This window comes from Cervus canadensis, chromosome 14 (genome assembly GCF_019320065.1).
Source record: "Cervus canadensis isolate Bull #8, Minnesota chromosome 14, ASM1932006v1, whole genome shotgun sequence".
Classification (NCBI taxonomy): Eukaryota; Metazoa; Chordata; class Mammalia; order Artiodactyla; family Cervidae; genus Cervus; species Cervus canadensis.
Genome location: NC_057399.1, coordinates 2,085,478 through 2,107,686, shown reverse-complemented (window position 1 = coordinate 2,107,686; position 22,209 = coordinate 2,085,478). Strand labels below are relative to the sequence as shown.

The 22,209-nt window shown below is 43.2% G+C and overlaps 1 protein-coding gene across 2 annotated transcripts in view; it reads left to right on the top strand.

The window, feature by feature from the left end:
* Positions 1-22,209, top strand: part of KIF13B (kinesin family member 13B) — a 202,503-nt gene that overhangs the window by 101,635 nt on the left and 78,659 nt on the right. For both annotated transcript variants that reach the window (XM_043487165.1, XM_043487164.1), the window contains exons 14-21: positions 7,247-7,377; positions 11,947-12,033; positions 14,279-14,469; positions 15,266-15,476; positions 16,556-16,718; positions 19,515-19,661; positions 20,808-20,957; positions 21,238-21,366. In XM_043487165.1, coding sequence (XP_043343100.1) covers positions 7,247-7,377; positions 11,947-12,033; positions 14,279-14,469; positions 15,266-15,476; positions 16,556-16,718; positions 19,515-19,661; positions 20,808-20,957; positions 21,238-21,366 — 1,209 coding nt within the window. The remainder of the gene's footprint in view (positions 1-7,246; positions 7,378-11,946; positions 12,034-14,278; positions 14,470-15,265; positions 15,477-16,555; positions 16,719-19,514; positions 19,662-20,807; positions 20,958-21,237; positions 21,367-22,209) is intronic.

Genomic DNA, 22,209 nt, shown 5'->3' with positions numbered 1-22,209 from the left:
GGAGAACCATGCATATTCAAAAAGAATGAGTTAGCAAATTGTTTTTGTTTGCTTCAGTTGCAGTGTAGAAAAATCTTGGGTTTCTAAGACCAGTCTCTCTTTTTCGTCTTTGAGTGACGTAAATATATTTTTCAACCTAGTAAATATACAAAATGGTATTCTGATATTATCTCCAACAAATTAAGTAGCTTGACTTCTATCCTTTAGTGTGATTAAAGCAGGGAGTTAAGTGGATAGCTTGAGCTTAAAGAACGACTTGTAAACTAAATGGTTTCATTGGTAGACAGAAGCTCTTGGGGTTTCCATGCAGCACACCTTTTGGTGAGTGGTCCTGGTTTGCAAGAGGAAATGTTCTTAAAAAGTAATTAGGACCACTTGACTTGAAAATTTGTGTTTCCAGTAACTCTTAAGAAAGTTAAAAATTAACTCTTAGGAAAGTTAAACATTTTGAATTGTCAACTTACAAAAAGAAGAGTAAGTCACTTAGAGGCTGAGAGGGTCAGAGCCTGGAGCAGAAGAAACCAAATATACAGAAATATATATACATTCTATATATGTATATAGTCATGTACATTGAAAGCTATATAGGTTGTTGGACATAACAGGAAGATGAGACAACTTTAGGATAAACATGAATCAGACACTATAGAAATTATGAGGTGTTCACCAAAATTGCCAAGCCTAGAACATAGATGAGTTACTCTGACATGCAGTTAATAAATACTAGGTGGGGAATTTTCCTCTCATAATACAGGAACTATCTCTGAGGGTTTAACTGAGTTAGTGACTGGGACAGCAAAGATATGAGCTGGTACAGTTGGAAGCACTGTGAGAATTAGAGATTTGTGTCCTTTCATTTCTAAAGAGCCTGAAGAATTCATGACACGTTGGCTGGTTTCCCAGTTTTTATCAGACATGTCTGGGGTAATTGCTTTGTAGTGTTTTGATAAGGCCCTGCTATTCCTAAGTATCTCATATCATGTTTTATTACTCTGTGCATTATGTCGAGTCTCTAATGCATACGCTCCTGTTAGCATGCTCAGGTGCTGTGGGCAGTGGGAGGGAGATGCGCTGAATTTCTGGTCCAGCACCACTTTCTTGACAGCCGTTTTTCTCTCAAGGTCTTTACCCCCGCAGTCTACAGATTCCTTCTCTATAAATGGAAGTTTTCTCTGGCTACCTCACAGGCTTCCTGGAGGCTTAAATGGGAGTTGACCTATAGAAGCATTTTATAAACGGAAGCCCTGCTGACATATACCTTCTCCCACATACCAGTTTCTCACTTGATCCTCTGGTACTTTATTATATCACCCTTGTCCTTTGGGAAAAAACGACGGATTGGCACATCTCCTGCTATGCTTCTAACAGCGTTGGCAGCTGTTTGTGTTAGAATTTCAGCTGGGGATACTCATGCAGTATTCGTATGGGACTTAAGTGTTTTGCCCTTTAGATCATCAGAACTGTGAATTCTTTTTGTCTTCTGACGTGATGTTCAAATCAGAACACACAAACACGCACACTCAATATGAAAAAAAAAAAAACAACCCAATTCCTATCTGTTCCTTCGCTAAAAAGTTACACAAAGAAACTATTTAAAGACTGTTGGAGGGCAGTCAAAATATTTCAGGCCATCTTGTGAGGAGGTGTTGGGCTTCTGATGCAGACTGTGTGGTCAACCCTGCTTTGGCAAAGTCTGAGGCAGTGTTGGTTTCTTACTGCCCAGGCTAAACCCATGACAAGAGTATATTCATGACAAAGCACATTCAAAAGGATGACCTCCGTCCAAGAACAGTTTCTGCTTCAGTAAAGTGATACCATTATGTGGGATGGAGGAATTTAGAGGCCGAGTGGTTTTTGTTTCTCTGCTTTCACATTCCCATGTCAGTGTAAATGCTGGGCAGATGACTTCACATCACTGGGTGACTTTGAGCACCCCGTCTGTGAAATGAGGCCACTGGATTAAATTACCTCTAACATTCTTTCTACTTCCAAGTTGAATGGTTCTCTTCCAGAACAGAATCCTCTCTTTATCTGTTCTGTCTAGAACTGGCAGACGCAAGGTATGGTGGCCAAACTCTAAGCAGAATGTAACTGATGGGGTCTTTTTGCATCTTATTTGTATAGACAGGCAGCTCTTGTGTGCCATGGTTCCAGCCTCCACAGATTCCAGTTGACATGATTTAGGGAATAATGTTGACATAGCGGGCATTCATACGATTCTAGATGCGCAGCCAGAGGAAGTTAGTGAAGGTGAGCTTACGAATGTGAATGATGAAAGTGGTTGTGACGAGAAGAATGGAGATGTCGCGAAGGATTAGGGTTAAACCAAAGAGCACGTCATGTGAGAGGAACTCTTGGAGATACTTCACAACACTGAAAGCTCAAAGGATAAAGTGGGAGAGGCATAAAGGAGTATAGCAGTGCACCAAGGCGTAGAAAATATCCTCACTCCATGTTGTAAGTTATATGTTGAGAAGAAAAAGGGAAGCACTGTTCTAGCTACACTCAGTAAGCTTTACATATGATGTTTGTTTATTTTTAGCTGTGCTGGGTCTTTGTTGCTGCTGGGCGTTTTTCTCTAGTTGCAGCGGGCAGGAGCTACTGTCTAGCTGCGGTACACCGGCTTTTATTGTGGCGGCTTCTCTTGTTGCAGCGCGTGGACTCTAGAGCACAGGCTCAGTAGTTGTGGCTCATGGGCTTGGTTGCTCCCAGGCACGTGGGATCCTCTTAGATCAGGGATCAAACCTGTGTCTCCGGCATTGGCAGGTGGACTCTTTACCAATGAGCCCCCAGGGAGGCCCTCGATAAGCTTTTAACAAAAAAATAAAATGCTTTCCATTTTAGTGTTTCTAATATTCTAAATGACATTGTACTAAATAAATAATAGTTTCATTGTTTTTTCATTTCCCTCTACATTATAGCAACAAGAGAATTCTGCATGTTTTTACAGTTTTAATTGTCACAGAATTATTGCCATTTTCCCCACGGATGGTTAAGATCTCCTTGCTCACTTATTTTTTACAGTCCTGCTTCTTTGTGCAAAGCGAGGCCGGCCTGATAAGGCTGAGCGGCCGTACAGAGTGTGTGCATATGCTGTTCTTTCTGCTCACAGGGTGGGAAAAGCCTTCGTGTGAAGTATGCCACTCTGTACTTCTCTCTTTTTGGACTTCGTTGATCAAAGGGATTGTAACCTCAAATGAGACACTTGAGTCGTCATTTATAATGTAAGCTGTACATTTGGGATCATGTCTATCTTTTATCTCTCGTGGCACAATGCCTAGGTCAATGTAATATTTGTTGAAAAAAGAAATAGTTTTCCTTCTGGAATTTGGATTAGACCGTTGCTGTTTGGGGGCTTCCCTGGTGGCTCAGTGGTAAAGATTCTGCCTGCAGTGCAGGAGACCCAGGTTCCATCCCTGGTTTGAGAAGATCCCCTGGAAAAGGAAATGACAACCCATTCAGGTATTCTTGCCTGGAGAATCCCATGGACGGGAGCCTGGCAGGCTACAGTCCATGGGGTCAAACAGTCAGACATGACTGGAGCAACTCTGCTGTTTGGTGTCCCACCTCTGATGGTTTTTGTTTTAATTCAGTTTATTCGCTGATACTGAGCAGCACCCACTGTGCATCACGGACTCTGCTTGTTGCTGAAGATGCAGGAGTCCTGTATAGGTTGCTGCCTAAATAGCGGGAAAACAACACTTATATGATAGTAAATTGAGGTGCTGACTCTAGATGTAGTTGGGGGTTCAGAGAAGGGAGAAGTCAGTGTAGGCTACTAGTGAAACCTGCAAGGAGAAGAAGAGGCAGAAGTAAGTATTGAAGATATTAATGTTTTGTGTCTGGATGAAGAGAAGAGAGAGCATTTTGGGCAAAGAGAACAAAAGCAGGGGCAGAGACGTGCGGGTGAACCCGTGTGCAGTCTTGGGGTGTGGCAGCTGGAGGTGGTTCTACTTCACACTCCAGTCTCGGGGGTAGTTCATAGCTTCTTCTGCTTTTTGTCCCCAAGGACAAAAAGGCTTCCACAGTCACAGGATTCTTGCCAGAATTTCTCATGGGAGGAGGAAAGGGATTGTATGTAGAAATAGCCTAAGCCAAGGGCTTTGGCGGGGGTGGGGGGGGGGTCGGGTCTTTGTTTTTTTAGGTGATCTCAGGCTCTGTTACTCTTTAGACTCTCTGTCTCTCCCTTTGGAACTTCTCCCCACCTTGTAGTGGGTGTGTTAAGACAGGAAAGATGGGAGATGAGTGTGGAATGGATTCCTTTGGCCTGCTACTGAACGTCACTAAAGCATTCCTTGTAGTTGACACCTGGTCAAGCCCCCTTCTCTGGGTTAGGAAGGTCAATCCAGGGATTGACCAGGAAGCCTCAGTCAAAATCGAGGAGTAGACATTGGCCTGGAGTGTCCCTGTGTTTCTCGTATGTATCCCCTGAGGACTGAACTGGATACCAGAACGCAATTCTGATCCCAGCTCTTTGTTTCCTTGGAAACCGCACTGCAGTGCACTTGAGAGAGGAAACCCCCAGAAGAGGGAAAGTGAAAGTGATGGAAGGGAAGAGGCCTGTTTGTTAGACTGGGGTCCCAGAAGAGATGGGAAGAATCGGAACCAGGAGTGTAATTAGAGGCCTCGTGGACAAAGGAGAGGAGAGAATCACCTTCCTCTGAACCCGAGGAGGATGCTAAGGGAAATGGTTGTTCATTTATCTATCTTTTATTTTTACTTAATGGCTCAATGTAGCAGGCCTGTGTTACATGCTTGGAATATAGTGGTGAGGCGGTAGGTTGCAGGACAGGCTGCCGCCTTCTCTCTCAGAGTTTCCTCGCTGGCTGTGGAGATGGACACTAAACCCACAGTCAGTCAGCGCTATGTAAGGGATTCAGGCATGAGAGTAAGATGGTGGTTCTTTCTCATTGTCAGTTCAGTATACACCTCTCTGAGGATGTGCCCTTAAAAGCTGAGATAGAAATGATCAGAAACTACCAATATCACCGTCAGGGGAGGAACTCTTCAGGCAGAGGAAGTGGTTAGTGTGCTCAAAAGAATGGATGAAAGGCCTGTGTGGGTGGATCATGCTCCAGGAGAGGCAGAGTTCTGGGAGCTGGGGTAGAAGAAGTAGCCAGGGCCAGATCACAGGAGGTTTGTAAGCCTGGGTGAGAATTTGAACTTCCTAGAGGTTCAAAGGGAAGCCATAGCTGATTCTTAGTAGGGGGATCGTGTGATCAGCTCTTGAAAGTGGAAGTTAGGTGGGATGGGGTGGGAAGGAAGTGGAGAAACAATAGAAGGCTCATATTCACCTGGGCTTCCCTGGTAGCTCAGCAGCAAAGAATCTGTCTGCCAGTTTGAAACCAGGAGACTCAGGTTTCATCCCTGAGTTGAGAAGATCCCCTGGAGAAGGAAATGTGAACCCACTCCAGTATTCTTGCCTGGGAAAATCCCATGGACAGAGGAGCCTGGCAGGCTACCATCCATGTCGCCAAGAGTTAGACCCAACTTAGCGACTCAACAACAACAACACAGTATTCACCCAGGGAAGAGACTAGGATGTGATGTGGAGATGGGAAGTGAGCTGAGTCTTGATACATGTCAGAGGAAGAGCCTGAGAGGATTTTGTGATTGACTTGGGGCTGGAAGTGGGCTGGTAAGACGGAGAGAAGACTGCAGGATAGCGTCTGAGCCTTTTCACTTGAGCAGCTTGGAGGTGGTGGTGCCATTGGTATTGGGGAAGGGAATAGACTCAATGGGGTGGTGAGGGGTGGAAGCAAAAGTTCTGCCCTGGCCCTTTAACTTTGAGATTTTGTTAAACATCCAGATTGTACCAAGTGGGCAAGAAATAATGGTGACTGCGACTAGGACAGAGGTGGTGGAGGTGGGAAAATGTTGGAACTAAAGTCTGTAGTTCCTGGTTGGTGATTTTAGATAGATAGGTAGAGACATTGATACATAGTTAAAGCCTGTTGGACTGGATGAGATCATTGTGGCCAGTGGATAGCAACTTACTTCCATGGGTTAACTCTTGCCCCCTGCTTGTTTTCATATGGCTCAGGAGCCAAGAGTAGTGTTTGCGTTTTTTAAAAGGTTGGGGAAAAAAATCAAAAGAGTCATAATATTTTGGACATGTGAAAATTGTATGAAGTTCAGATTTCAGTGTTCATAAGTAAAGTTTTATTGGGAAGTAGCCGTACATGTGCTTTTGTGTATTGTCTGGCTGCTTTCACACTATAGGGCAGAATTGAGTAATTGTGTATGACTCAGAGAGCCTGAAGTATTTCATGTCTGACCCCTGATCTAGGTGTATAGGAGAAGTGGGCTTAGGGACAGATCCCAGTCATACCAACATTTAAGTGCAGTCAAAAGTTGAAGCACAGAAGAGGGGGCTCGATTTTTTTGTCCTTTTTTTTTTTTTCCAATTACTTGCCAAAAAGTGACCCTGGTGATTGGGGCTTAGGGAATTGAGAAGTTGGGGGTATACGGTAAGAAGAATGTGTCTGCTGTATCTTTTATGAGATCTCGGGAGACCATGTGATTTACAAAATAACTCAGACTCCTTGTATTTGAATAGCTCTTTATCTTTGTCGATTCATCTTGATTGAGACCAGGTAGGTGATGTACAACCTGGGTAACTGTAGTTTTCAGATCCGTATTTTTGGTATGTCATTGGCACATCCTCTGTCATCCCCTTCTGCTGCCTTCAATCTTTCCCAGCATCAGGGTCTTTTCCAATGAGTCAGTTCTTCACATGAGGTGGTCAAAGTACTGGAGCTTCAGCTTCAGCATCACTGACTCAATGGACATGAATTTGGGCAAGCTCCGAAAGTTGGTGATGGACAGGGAAGCCTGGCGTGCTGTAGTCTGAGGGGTTGCAAAGAGTCAGACACGACTAAGCAACTGAACTGAGTTGACATGTGGTTCAGGCTTTGAAGTCGGATAGAATATTTTGAATCAAGATTGCAGTGGAAAATAAAGAATATAGTATAGCCATTAATATAAACCTGTAGTTTTTAGGTTTAAAGGTTATATAACTCAATTCAGTGCCTTATTCCTTATAAGGAAATACAGCCTGTATAATGAATTTAAGAGAAAGCCAGGAATTCCCCCTGCTATTCCATTTGCTTTAAAGATCTTTTAGCTAAGGTGGTGGGTAGACAGCTGAGAGTATAAGGTAATATACTAGAGCAGAGAGTAGACAGTTTCAGTTTGTGTACGTGTGAGAATGCAGTATTAATCAGTGAATTTGATTCTTTTACAGGAACATACACTGATAGGTTCAGCAAATTCCCAAGATATCCAACTGTGTGGCATGGGAATTCTCCCTGAACATTGCATCATAGACATCACACCAGAAGGCCAGGTTATGCTGACTCCTCAAAAGAACACCAGGTAATGTACTTCATTTAGTGTTAATGTCACAGTAATTTTTAAGAGGCAGAAAGTACTCTAACTGAGGGTGGTATAAGGTCGTTTGGCCTTGTTTTTGGCTTTTATGTTCACTTAATGAAGATAGTTAGTTACCAAGTCCTTAGTAGTTAACTTTTTTTCTTTTTTCACATTTATTTTTAATTGGGGAGAAATTGCTTTACAGTGTTGGTTTCTGCCATACAACAGTGTGAATCAGCCGTAAGTGTACGTATATCCACTCCTTCTGAACTTTCTGCCAGCGCCCTACCCCAGCCCACCCCCTTGGTTGTCACAGACCCCGGAGCCGCGGCCCCTGTGTTATTCAGCAGCTTCCCACTAGCTGTCTGTTTTACACACGATGATGTATATGTTTCCCTGCTACTGTCTCAGTTTGTCCCACCCTCTCCTTCCCACGCTGCGGCCACAGGTCTGTTCTCTGTGTCTCCATTGCTGCCCTGAAAATAGGTTCGTCAGTACCATTTTTCTGGATTCCATAAATGTGTGTTAATGTGCAGTATTTGTTTTTCTGACATTCTTCACTCTGTGTAACAGGCTCTCGGTTAACTTTTTAATATTGCTTAAACCCATCCTTCCTCTCTGTACATACTAACGTCACCTTGTTTAAGTAAGGCCTCCATCAAAACTTTTTTTTTTACATGCTGTGCATGACTTGTGGTATCCTAATTTCCTGACTAGGGATCGAACGAGGCCCCGGGAAGTGGAAGTGCAGAGTCCTAACCATTAGACCATCAGGGGATTCCTCCCTGCCCCCCAGTCAAATCCTGATTGGAATCCCTGCCAGCAGCCTGATCTTCTTTCTGGTCCATGCTGCATACAGCCAGATGGCTTTTGGCTCTTCCTGATACAAAGTCCTTTACGCCCCTCCTATTCATCTCCTCTTCCTCTGCAGCTGCTGTTCCTCTGGCCAGCTAACTCCCGTTTGACCTTCAAGGTTAAGCTCTGTCATTATCTACTTGAGTCTAAAATAAGGGCCCCCCAGTGCATATTCCTAGCGCATTCTGCGCTTCCTGTTATGTTAGCACTGCATGCTGTGTTCTTGTGGGCTGCTAGCCTCTGTTACCGCATGGGCCTGGGGGTCCTTTGAGGAAGAGGACCTTTCTTTTTTGGTTTTCTATCCTTAGTGCATAATGTCAGACTAATATTAGAGGAGGAAATGGCAACCTACTCCAGTATTCTTGCCTGAAAAAATTCCAGGGACAGAGGAGCCTGGTGGGCTGTAGTCCATGGGGTTGCAAAGAGTTGAATACTATTGAGCATACACACACACGCGCACCAGACTAATAATCCAAGTGCTCAGTAAGTAATGAAAAGGCATAACATTATACAAACTAAGTATTTGTTGGTTTGTCTCCTTCAGCTTTAAGACTGTTATTGTCCTGTTGTGTAACTGTCTATGTAACTATTATAAGTGATGGTTAATTGATATACTGATCTTCTGAATGCTGATTCATCATCATATTTAAAAAATCATTAATATCATCACTGATTTCACCCATAAAGTCTTTAAATGTTTGGTAGCTATCAAGCTCATGGTGAAGGATGCAAATGAGGAAGAAGAAAAGAGCATAACCTGGCTTGCACAAGCATGCCATTCTCCCATTAAATACTCTCACAGACACCAAGCCCAGGGAAGGTTACTCTGAGGCTGTGACAGAATAAGATGAAACAGGTCATATAAGAATTTTGTCGCAGCAGAGACAAAAACCAAGGTCACTGTGTGCTCACTCAGTCATGTCTCTCTCTTTGCGACCCCATGGACTGTATCCCTCCAGGTTCCTCTGTTCATAGAATTTTCCAGGCAAGAATACTAGAGCAGGTTGCCATTTCTTCCTCTAGGGGATCTTTCTGACCCAGGGATTGAACTCGCATCTTTTTGCGTCTCCTGCATTGGCAGGCAGATTCTTTATCACTAGCGCCACCTGGGAAGCCCATGGTCACTGTGCCACACCCAAAATACCAGACACCTCTCAGCAGATGTAAGTGGCTATTTCTTTACCAATTACAACTTTATCCTCGTCTCCTCTCTGGGAATAAGATTTTTGACAAACCCAATCATAGAATTAGTCCTGCTCTCTGACAGCATCCAATATATATAGGACTCCCACCTCCTTAGGCCATCAGCTGGGTTGTCCAGCTGAAGCCCATTCCTTGCAGCAGTCCCCCCGCCTGTCCCCGTTACCCCCTTGCTGACACCCCCAGGCTTCCTGTGGTGTCTTCTCCCTTGGTATGAATGATAAACCTAACCGGCTCAACTACGGGAGTGATCCTGGTGGTCTTTGGTTGCAGGACATCGACACAAATTTCCTGAAACTCTTAATTTTCACTGGAAAGCTTGACAACAAATACTGTCAATTACTTTGGTCAAGGTGACAGGCTACCTTTGTTCATTTTCAAGAAAATGTGCCAGAAAACCACTTTTGTGTGTGTGTTTGCTCAAGACGGTCGTCATACTTCGGTATGCTTCAGCATAGAGCTTTGTATGCTTCTCATGTTGTCACCTCGAATGTTTTAAGAAGTTGTGTACTACTCAAGGGTCAAGATTTACCAAAAGTAGTAATTTTAAAGTTTTGTTGTCATAAATTTATTTTTACTTTCTGATTTTTAAAAAAAATTTATTGGAGTACAGTTGATTTTTATTCCTTCATCAAGGACCTTTTCAAATGAAACATTTTTAAAAATTGTGAGTACACAGCAGCGAATAATCTAGGAACTACTAATAAGTGTTTGGTGCCCTTGCCTTGATTTGTGCAAAAACACCAATAGTTTTGTTCTTTGCCAACGCAAATGTAAACACAGTGAAAAATGGCAGGTTAGTGTTGTTACACAAATAAATTTGATCTTTGGGACCTCCTGCAGACCACACTTTGAGAACTGTTATTATAGTCATGCTTTTATTTATTAACTGCTAGAGCTTTAGAAAATAAGCCTGTATAATGTGTTTGCCTTTAATTAAACTCCTCACTGTATTTAAGGAATTTGTGTCATACAGGCTAAAATCTGCTACTTTTAGTAGGTCCCCTCTTGTCATTGCTCTATTTTTTGAGCTCATGCTTTGAATAAATCAGACTGTAGGAACATAGAGACCAATTACTTTTAGTGTTTAAAGCCCACATGGAGCTTTCCTGGTAGCTCAGTGGTAAAGAATCCACCTGCCAATGCAGGAGACACAGGTTCGACCCCTGGTCCGGGAAGATCCCGCATGCCGCGTGGCAGCTAAGCCCGTATCCCACAACTACTGAGCCTGTGCCCTAGAGTCTGGGAGATGCAACTACTGAGGCCCTCACCCTGGAGCCTGTGCTCCACCAGAGAACCCACCCCGATGAGAAGCCCACTCACACAGAGTAGTCCCTGCTCACCACCACGAGAGAAAGCCTTCACAGCAGCGAAGACCCAGTACAGCAGAAAATCAAAAAATGTTTCAGAAGTTGTTAAAAGCCCACATGGTAAGTGGGGTCTAGATGCAGAGTAAGGTTCTGTCTGTGCATATACGTTAAAAATAACTATCTGTACAAAGCCAGGTGAGTGCTTTAGGAGTTTAAAGAGATTAAGGTAATATAGGCTGGAGTGACCGAGGAAGCAGAAATCAAACTGGGCTTTGGAGAAATCAAACTGAGCTTTGCGAGGAATCATGAATTGAGACTCAGGGGGATGAAGAGGAACAGGAGCGCTCTTCCCGGTGATAGGATTGGGACAACCCTCGCTTTGGAGGAAAAGAAAATCATTGTCTAGTGGACAGAGCGTAACACCCTCTCCCTGTTTTTTATTTTTCTGGAGTTGAGAATTCACTGGAACAGGGAAAGGAGGAGATTAAGAGGGTTTCCTTTTGCAGGGCCTTTAATGTCAAATTAAAGACCTTTATCCTCTAAGCAGATGAGTCACTCAGTGGGAGAGACATGATGACAGAGATATTCCAGTAATATCAGCCTTATAATGGTATACGTGATTTTCTATTTAGTTCCCACCCCTCTGAAGTTTTTCCTTAATAATCTTCTGCCCACCATTTCTTGTGTTGAACTGCATTGTCAGGGTGAGCAGTCAAGTGAACCTTATAGCTCTTCTATATTGATAAGATATAGACATTTTTCTGTGCTATAGGAAGTTAAGAATTGAACAGATCTCATTTCTTTTTTTTTTTTTTTTTTCAGATCTCATTTCTTGTTACTGCCACTGTAGATAGTTCTGGGTTTAGTTGGTTGATTGGCTTTTTCTATCTGTGTAGATTGGACATCCTTGTTCTAGTTGTCATGTACGCTGCCACTGTCTTCGTATCACTAGCTGTAATGGTTCCATATTTACTCCTTAATATGCTATATGACAAGTTTAGAGCTTTGAAAAATAGAAGTTAATAATTTATAGCGCTTGGTACCATGGGCATTTTAGGTAAATCAGCAAAGAAGGAAATAAAAAAAATAATTCGCCAAGGGCGTTTTATTTTGGGGGAATTGGTTATTTTGCTTTTCCTGTATTGGAGAAATTGAAGGAGAGGATATGATAATCATTGCTCACATGTTTGGCCTCTTCTCTCCACAGAACATTTGTAAATGGCTCCTCTGTATCCAGTCCTATTCAGCTGCACCACGGGGACAGGATATTGTGGGGGAACAACCACTTCTTCAGGTACAACGGTCATGCTCTTAAAGAGGGAGGTGCTCTGTAACAGAAAAAGAAAACTTAATGCCATAAATATTATGTATTGGTTTGTGCACACATATATATTGATATTTATTCAGTATACACATGCTTGTTCCCTATACTGCTTGAGCCTGAGGGACGCATGAACAGTGCATTCAGGAGAAATATTGATTCAGTTACATATTTTTAAATTTTATTTCCCAATGGAAGATGATTGTTTTGCCATATGGCATCTTATTATTTGTCTGACATGCTTATATTTTTATTTTTTGAGAAGTAGTGGTTTTAGTTTCCTTGTCTAAGAAAGGAGGCTTGTGTTTTATTTAGGATTGCTCCCAGCTGCATTTAATGGCAGATTTGACTCTGGGTTAAACGTTCCTTTCTCTGACAAAACAGGGACTCCCAAGGAGGATGGTTGTTGGCACTGGCTCAGGCTCTCGAAAGAGTCATGGCAGAATCTTGTCATTGTCCTGCCTCTTCCCTGTGGTCTAACGATGACCACGCCCCTCCGGGCATCAAAGCAGCACTCAGACACCCCGAAGAAGGCAAGGTTGAGGGGTGGCAGGACTAGCCCTGACTATACTGAGCAGAAGAAGCAGAAATCTCCCCAGAGTCCCCAGTGACCTTCCTCTGACCCCTCACGTACTAGAATTTGCTTCTCAGCTGCAAGGGAGGCTGAGAAAGTCTGAGCTGGGACTAGACATCTTTTCCCATACAAAACTGCTGTTGTGTTGGTGAGGACCAGCGGGCTGGATAGAGTATAAAACTTAAGTCACTGGCACTTGTGTTTCAGATATCAAGCTGACTCGACCCTTTGCTGGTGGGCCAGCTGCCGTCCTGATTATTTCTGAGACAGTAGAGGGCTACAAAGTATGTGGAAAATGTTGTTCATGTTTTTCTCTCAAATTAAATCAATCATAGATCGCTTGGCTTAGTGTACAGAGCCTTCATAGTTTGGATTAGGTTGATTTTTCTACCATTATCTCTCACAACTTTTGCTGTACAGATTTTGTGTATCTCTATGTTTTATTTATCATTTCTCCAGAGGCTGTGAGGGTTTCCATTTTGCCTCTGTCCTAACGCCCTGCTTTCTCCTCAGCCCTTAAGGCTCAGCTCAGATGAGTTCCTGTTCTTTCATCCCTTCCTCTCCTATCCCACTGTGAGGTTTACGGTTGTTGTTCAGTTGCTAAGTTGTGTCTGATTCTGTGACCCCATAGGCTACAGCACACCAGGCTTCTCTGTCCTTCACTGTCTCCTGGAGTTTGCTCAGATTCATGTCCATTGAGTTGGTGATGCTGTGTAACCATCTCATCCTCCATTGCCCCCTTCTCCCTTTGCCTTTAGTCTTTTCCAGCATCAGAGTCTTTTCCAGTGAGTCAGCTCTTCACATCAGGTGGCCAAAGTATTGGAGCTTCAGCATCAGTCCTTCCAATGAATATCCAGGGCTGATTTCCCTTAGGATGGACTGGTTGGAACTCCTTGCAGTCCAAGGGACTCTCAAGAGTCTTTTCCAGCACCAAAGTACAAAAGCATCAGTTCTTCGTCACTCAGCCTTCTTTATGGTCCAACTCTTGCGTCTGTACATGACTTCTGGAAAAACCATAGCTTTGACTATATGTACTATGTCGGCAAAGTGATATCTCTGCTTTTTAATGTGCAGTCTAGGTTTGTCATAGCTTTCCTTTCAGGGAGCAAGCGTCTTTTATTTTCATGGCTGCAGTCACCATCCGTAGTGATTTTGGAGCCCAAGAACATAAAATCTGTCACTGTTTCCACTTTCTCCCCTTCTATTTGCCCTGAAGTGATGGGACTAGATGCTGTGATCTTCGTTTTATGCAAGTGGCATTTTAAGCTAGCTTTTTTACTTCTTTTATTGGCACATGTGTCTGTTTGTTTTATTTCTGCTACTGGAATATAAACTTCTGAGTGTAGTGAAAAGTGAAAGTCGGTCAGCTGTGTCTGACTCTTTGTGACCCCATGGACTATACAGTCAATGGAATTTTTCCAGGTCAGAATATTGGAGTGGGTAGTGGTTTCCTTCTCCAGGGGATCTTCCCAACCCAGGGATTGAACCCACGTCTCCTGCATTGCAAGGGGATTCTTTACCAGTTGAGCAGTTGCCTTCTATTTATAGTATCCCCTTGGCATCTAGTAAATGCCACTATTTAATGACTGGAATGAATAAATGTGTATCTTTCTTTTAAAGATAATATTCTTTTTTCCTCTCAAGACTTAATTTGCCTAAAAAGAAAAAGAAAGCAGATCGAGACGATGAGGACCAAGACGTAGCCATGAAGAATGACACCAGTTCTGAGCAGCTGGATGTTGACGGAGACTCGTCCAGTGAGGTGTCCAGTGAGATCAACTTCAATTATGAGTACGCCCAGATGGAGGTGACCATGAAGGCGCTGGGCAGTAACGGTGAGCAGGCCTGTTTTGCTTTTAGAGTCTTTCAAAGTCGCTGGACTGGGTAGAGATATTTACATTGGACACGTTTTAAACATTAGCAAAAAGACATCTTCATGATGTTCCTCTGTACCCAATTCTTTTGTGGCTTTGGCCTAAGTGTATTATACTTATAAAAACTTGTTCTTTCTGCCTTGATATGTAAGTCACTTCAAACTGTTCTCATTGGTAGAATTTCTCAGGTTTGAGACTTGACTGTCCCTGGCTTATTATTGTAGTGGATTTCTGGAGCATTGAACTCTGTCTTAGGTTATGTGTAGACCATACAGTCGACCTGCTTTTTCTATACAGAAGATAGTTTAGCAAGTATCTGACAGAATAGATAATACGGTTAGTAATTGGGAGTAAGGAAAGCTAAACTGTCTTTAAGAATCTTACGGTATTTGTTTTTCTCTTTCTGACCTCACTCTTTATGAAAGACTCTGTGTTCACCCACATCTATACAAATGACCCAGTTTCTTTTTTTATTTTATTTTTGATTTTTTTCCCAATTATTTTTGTTAGTTGGAGGCCAAATGACCCAGTTTCGAGCGAGGCTCAAGAGCGAGGGGATGTATGTGTGCTTATGGCTGACTCGCATTGTTACACAGCAGAGACTGACACCACATTGTAAAGCAATTATCCTCCAGCTTAAAAAAGTTAAACGTCAATTAGGGTGACAAACCACAGTATAGAGCAGCATTTAATGTGTGTTGTGTTGTGCAGTTAACCTTTTGTTTGTTATTTGCCTTAAAAAAACCACCTTGTTCAGATCCCATGCAGTCAATACTGAACAGCCTGGAACAGCAGCATGAAGAGGAGAAACGGTCTGCGTTGGAGCGCCAGAGGCTCATGTACGAACATGAGCTGGAGCAGCTCCGGAGACGGCTGTCCCCCGAGAAGCAGAACTGTCGCAGTTCAGACAGGTTTTCTTTCCACTCCCCCAGCGCTCAGCAGCGACTGCGGCAGTGGACGGAAGAGAGGTAGGTGGATGGTAGGGCCCTTGCTGCCCGTCACCTTTAACCCATCTGCGTAACGTATAGAGGGGAAGAATCTAGACCTTAATTTAAACTATACTGTAAGTGTTACAGCTTAAAACCACTTGGCCTTGTCTTTTTTGCCCCCATTTTGGGGGGATAAAAAGGGGGAGTTATCCATTTATATTGATGTATTTAAAGCCACCCCTCTTAGGTGCCACCCCATTTTCAGTGGATATAAATAGCTTTTGGATTTGAATAAACCAGTGTGTATACTCAGAAGTTATATTTTATCCTTGTATCATGCTTTAGGTTCTGAGGCGTGGGTAGGTGGTTTTTTATAAAAGGACAGAAAGAGAGGTGGTATATCAGGTATGTAAAGCATGGTGCCAGTAAGATTCAGATTGCAAGTTTGATCTTGATATGGGCTGATGAGCATTGCGCTGAATGTCTTCGCCATGGTTACAGAGTGGACTTAACTAACCTCCTGCTCTTCAGGGTTTGGTCGGCAGACAGGTAGCATCTCTGTCACCTGGAGATTGACAGAAATGTAGTATTTCAGGTCTCCCACCCCAGATACGGGCTTTCCAGGTGGGTCAGTGGTAAACAACCCACCTACCAATGCAGGAAATGTGGGTTTGATCCGTGGGTTGGGAAGATCCTCTGGAGAAGAAAATAGCAACCCACTCTAGTATTCTGGCCTGGGAAATCTCATGGACAGAGGAACCTGATGGGCTACAGTCCATGAGGTTGCAGAGAGCTGGACTCAGGGACTGAGGATGCACAGCAGGGATCCCAGATATACTGAGTGAAAATCTTCAGTTTCTCAAGATTCCCAGGTGATTTGTGCATACAGTCAAGTTTGCCAGCCCTCGCCTCGGCCAGCCTCCCCAGGAGCGTGTGCCGGCGCTTGTAACGTAGCCCACATTCGGGTGCATGCGCAGGGCAGCGCCGCAGATGTAGTCCCTGTGAGCAAAAGACAGTCGTAAAGCTTGGTTCGCAGTTTGGCCTTCATGTTTTATGTGCTATATAATATTTCCACGTGCTGCTCTAATGGTTATCCCCTCCCCCTTTTTATTTTAAAGAGAAGCAACACTGAGTAACAGCCTGATGAGGCTGAGGGAGCAAATTGTGAAAGCCAATCTGCTGGTGAGAGAAGCTAGTTACATCGCGGAAGAACTGGATAAACGAACAGAATATAAAGTAACCCTCCAGATTCCCGCCTCCAGTCTTGATGCCAACAGGAAGGTGGGGTTGCTGTTAATCAAATGACCAAAGATACCGTTGTATTAAACAGCTTCCTGTTTCACCAGGGTTGTTTAAACACTGGGAGCGGGGAGTTTGCCCTCATCCCCGCCCATATCCTCCACAGTCTAGGTCATTGGGACCTGTCTGCCTCTCTTGAACAGAATTACTTCCGTATAATTCTCTATGTGTATAAATGGTTTTATCCACTAGAAATATCCTCTTCCACCCCCATCCCCAGATCTACCAACTTCTTTTTTTTTCTTTTAAATTTTGGCTGTGCTGGGTCTTTGTTGTGGTGGACGGGTCTCTCTAGTTGTGGCACGGGGACTTAGTTGTCCTGGGACAGGGACATGTGGAATCTTAGTCCCCTGATGGGGGATTGAACCCATGTCCCCTGCCTTGGAAGGAAAATTTTCAACCACTAGACCTCTGGGGAAGTCCCTGTAGCCATTTCTTTTACTTAACTCCTATTTTCAAGTTTGTTTAAATTATTTGCGAGAAGTCTTTCCTGATAAATCTTCCCTAAGTGGTTCTTCCCTTCATTCTGCTCCTCTGCTATCCTTTCCTACCCTGCCCAAGTTAAGGGTTCATTTTACCTATAGAATGTTATCTTCTACTTGTCAATAGATGGCATGGCAGAACTGTTCACTAGTTGTTTCATATAAATATTCAAGGTCACAAAACTTTCTTTTGTATAATGTAAGCAGTCTAATAAAAGTATGGGGGAAGTTCAGTTCAGTTGCTCAGTCATGTCCAACTCTTTGCGACCCCATGGACCGCAGAATGCCAGGCCTCCCTGTCCATCATCAACTCCCGGAGCCTACTTACACTCATGTCCATCGCGTTGGTGACTCCATCTCATCTTCTGTCATCCCTTTGTCCTTCTGCCTTCAATCTTTTCCAGCATCAGGGTCTTTTCTAATGAGTTGGTTCTTCACATCAGGTGGCCAGAGTGTTGGAGTTTCAGCTTCAGTATCAGTCCTTCCAGCAAAATCTCCTCTCCTTGCCATTCAGTTGTTTTCTTTCTTACATGGGTTTCTTTTATAGTTCTCGATCATATTAGTACATAATTTTTGGTGGATTAGGTAGGATTTTGTATTCAGATATTCATTCCCTCTCTGGCTGAATATAAGGTAGAAGGGCCTTTACCATATGTGAGAGTTTGGTAATTCTTGGACTTCACAGTTCTAAAATCCTTTCTTCATTATGTAAATTCTGTTTCTTTGGAACTAATAATAGGCCAGATGTTACGGCAACATGGAGTGTCTTTCAAAATTCTCTATAAAGTTCTAAGCAGACAGAACAGTTTTTAAAAAATGCTAATAAATCTCGATTGATTAGAGGTCTGCTAGGTCCATCTCTCTGAGGGAGATACACAGAGGCATTTTAACTTTCTGCTCTGTGATTTCCAAAAGTTTAACATTTTTGCCTCCATAAAAGCACACTGTTGGACTACCCCGGTGGTCCGGTGGCTGAGATTCCACGCTCCCAATGCAGGGGGCCCGGGGTTCAAACCTTGGTCAGGGAACTAGATCCCACATGCCACAACTAAAGACCTATCACACCACAACAAAGACCCAGTAGAGCCAAATAAATTAATAAATATTTTAAAAAGTAGTAAAACCGTATTATATTTTTAAAGAAGCATGTTGCTGTTCTAAGCTGGGAGAATGCAGGGAGTACTGTTTCTTTTTTTCTGAGATGACATCACATGGCATAAAATTAATACTTTAACGGGAACAATTCAGTGTCATGTAGTATGTTCACAATATTGTATATAACCAGCATCTCTAGCTGGTTCTGTACTTGTTCATTTTATTTTTAAAGTATTTTTTGTTTGTTCATGTGTGTGTGGCTGTTTGGCTGTCTTCGCTGCTGCACGGCTTCTCTGGTTGCAGTGAGCTGAGACTGCTCTCTCACTGCAGCGTGAGGGGGTCTCGCTGCAGCGTGAGGGGGTCTCACTGCAGCGGCGTCTCTTGTTGCAGAGCTCCGGCTCAGCAGTGGTGGTGCTCGGGCTTAGCTGCCCCACGGCACGTGGGATCTTTCCAAATCAGAGATCGAACCCACATCTCCTGCATTGGAGGCGGATTCTTTACCACTGAGCTACCAGGGAAGCCCTTTAACTTTTTAATAATAAATCCAAACTATGTGTTTTGGAAGTTGGTATCATTTGTTGCCTCCAGATGAGTAAACAGGATACTTTTCACAATTGACTCTTTTAATCACTTGTGTTTGGTACTGCATTAAGATACTAGCCATTCAAAAAAATTGTCATTCAAACTTTTGAAAGAAAAAGATTCTTAACCATCCATTCCAGGAAACTTGCCCTTCTCATTCACTGCTTAGGACCCTCTTCCTCCCCACTGGTTCTCTTTGGCCATATGATGGTCCGATTGAGACACTTTATTTTTGGCCACACCTCATGGAGTGAGGGGCCTTGGTTCCTCCACCAGGGATCAAACTCGTGTCCCCTCAGTGGAAGCACAGAGTTCTAACCACTGGACCACCAGGGAAGCCCCCCAGTTAAGACATTTTTGACTTTCTGGTTAAACGTGATCTACTTTTCGGGGATTTAAATTTATATTTATTCTTAAATTTTGACTGCAGTTAGAAAGGATTATATTCAGCTTGTAAGATTTCTGGAAAGTTTCTCACTGAACAGATTAAAGAACGATATGGTTTCCATTTCAGCTGGTGACGTTTGACCGGTGGGTGTATCAGTAGAATGTTGGGGTTGATGCCCATGTTGTACCAGTGTCTCTGCGTTTCACAAAGTCATTCTCACTGTCTTCACAGCGAGGCTCTCTCCTTAGTGAACCTGCCATCCAGGTGAGAAGGAAAGGAAAAGGGAAGCAGATCTGGTCTTTGGAAAAACTGGACAACAGGTTACTGGATATGAGAGACCTTTATCAGGAGTGGAAGGAATGTGAAGAAGACACCCCGGTAGGTCATTTGACAAAAATTACTGAGCTGATCGTCACAGAAGGAACCATGCAGGAATGAGTCTCATCCATTTTAGGGAAGAACTGTTCAGTTTTCCAAAATACAGTTTTATAAATAAAATACTTATTTTAATCCTGTAAATTGTTTAGCCAGTCAAGAATTTTAATAACCTATTTTTCTGGCATCCTCTTTTGTTTTCTCCTCATTGGTGTCGTCTGGATTTCAGGTAGAATCCTCTGTGTTCTCTCTGGCTTCTGTTCATATTATGCGTTTTTGAGTCCCATGGTTTTATTCAGGACAGAGACTGTCTTACTATATCTTTTCCCATTTCTCAGCACATTTAACCTTGCAAATAATAAACCTACGACATCTGTATTTTTAATCGAACATCCGTGGTGCCTTAATATTTATACTATTAGGAACATTTTTTGAACACGATTTGATCCTAAAGTAGGTGCTATAGATCTGAATTCTGGAACGCTCCCCTCAAATTGTAGGTTTGCTCATTTAGGTCAGCCATGAGCTTATACCTATTTGAAATAAGAATTATTAGTATATTTTCAATGCTGCTGGTCCTAGTGCCCCATAGAGTTGTTCCTTAGCCTCTTGTTTTGTAAAAGTGTTTGTCAATAAAAATGACTTCTTATAGTTAGGTGGCATTTTTTTCTTTCTTTTGTACTCCTCTCCCATTTCAGCTTAGAGGTGAAACCATATTACCAACAAATAACAAAACACAAACCACGCTCCTGTAAAGAGGTCCCCTCTCATTGACAGCATCGTGTCTGATGTCTCGGTGGGAACGAGTAGAATAGATATGAATGAGACATGAGGACTGGTTTCATTCACTCTGCTGAGTTTTTCAGTCAGCCTATGTTTTCTCTCTTTTCACGGCAAGGCTTCCTCATAAGGGAAAAGAAATGATGAAGCAGTGAGGTGTTATTGGTCTCACTGTCTCATGGAAGAAGGATGCTGACCATCATTCTAAGTGGGAATGAGAAAGTGTGTGTGTTTGTATGCGTGTATGCCTGCATGTGTAACACAGGGCTATACTTCATCTAAGTTATTAGACTGTGTCAAGAAGTGATGGGTTGAATTCTTCTGTTTTAAGTGTTTTTCTGAAGTTGTATGTTTCATATCTCCTCAAAGGTGATACGGTCTTACTTCAGGCGTGCAGATCCATTTTATGATGAGCAGGAAAATCACAGTCTCATCGGGGTGGCCAATGTCTTCCTGGAGTCCCTCTTCTATGATGTGAAGTTACAGTATGCCGTGCCGATCATCAACCAGAAAGGAGAGGTTAGTTTCTCCTCGTGCCTTATGTCCTGCAGAGAGCAGTTCTGGAAAACAGGGTGGTGACAGTAAGCTGTCATTAACAGTTTCCCATCAGTAACGAGCGCTATCTGTGTGTATTTTCAATGCCTGTGTTCGCATACTACTTGTCACTGATTATTCCAAGTACTTGAGGAAGAGTCACCGTTAGAGCCTGTTCCACCGTCGAGCTGTCCTCCACTTGACTCTCAAACCGATGATGGCCAAAATGCAGAGCAAGGATCTTCTTTTGCTTTCCCTGCTGTAGGTGGCCGGCCGGCTGCACGTGGAAGTGATGCGCCTCAGTGGTGACGTCGGGGAGAGGATTGCCGGGGGGGACGAGTCCATGGATGCCTCCTTGGATAAGGAGACCCAGGAGAACAGGCTCGTGTGCATGGTGAGTCCTCGTCTCATTCAGCAGTAGTACGTGATTTCAGAACGTTTCCTGTGAGGTTATACAGTTATCAAAGATGGAAGCATAGCCTTGCTGACTCCATCTGTAGTAGCCCTCTGTATAGAGATGGACCAGACATGCCACGCTGTGAAAGATGAGCGTGTGAGAGTTGCCGTTAGTGAAGCAGCGTAGGAGAATACTGTCTTCCTCGGAAAGTGGGCTTCTATCACTGGGTAACTTAAACTTAAAAAGAAAAATAACAGTTAAAACGTAGTATGATTTGTTTATGAGAGAGATCAAACATACAGAAAAGTACCGAGGAGACTGTTATTGACCCCCACTCATCCTCCCTCAGCAGCCATCAGCTCCTGGTCAGTCTTGTCTTCATGTATACACGCTGCTTCTCCACTGTCCCCTTCCCCTGGATTATTTTGAAGCATCCCAGACATTGTATTTCATCAAGAATAGTTTAATATGTGTCTCCAGAAGAAGAAAACTTAAAAAAAGAAACCCAGCCTAGCCAGGATATACCACACTCAAAAATTAATACATCTTTAACGTTGTGAAATAGTCATTCTCCTTGGTCGTCTGGGCTGATGTGTCTCTGGCCTGTTTTATGTTTTGCTCTTCAGGCTCTGGCCCGTGTGCTTGCTCCCTCCTGTGCGCGCGCACCTTCTCTCCCATCTTACGCTTTGCTTAGTGTAGAAGCTGGGTTGTCATCTTGCGTGGTCTCATAGTCTGGGTTTTGCTAATTCTTTTTTTTTTTTCTGCTTTTCCATTTTCTTTTCTTTTTTTTTTTTATTAGTTGGAGGCTAATTACTTCACAACATTTCAGTGGGTTTTGTC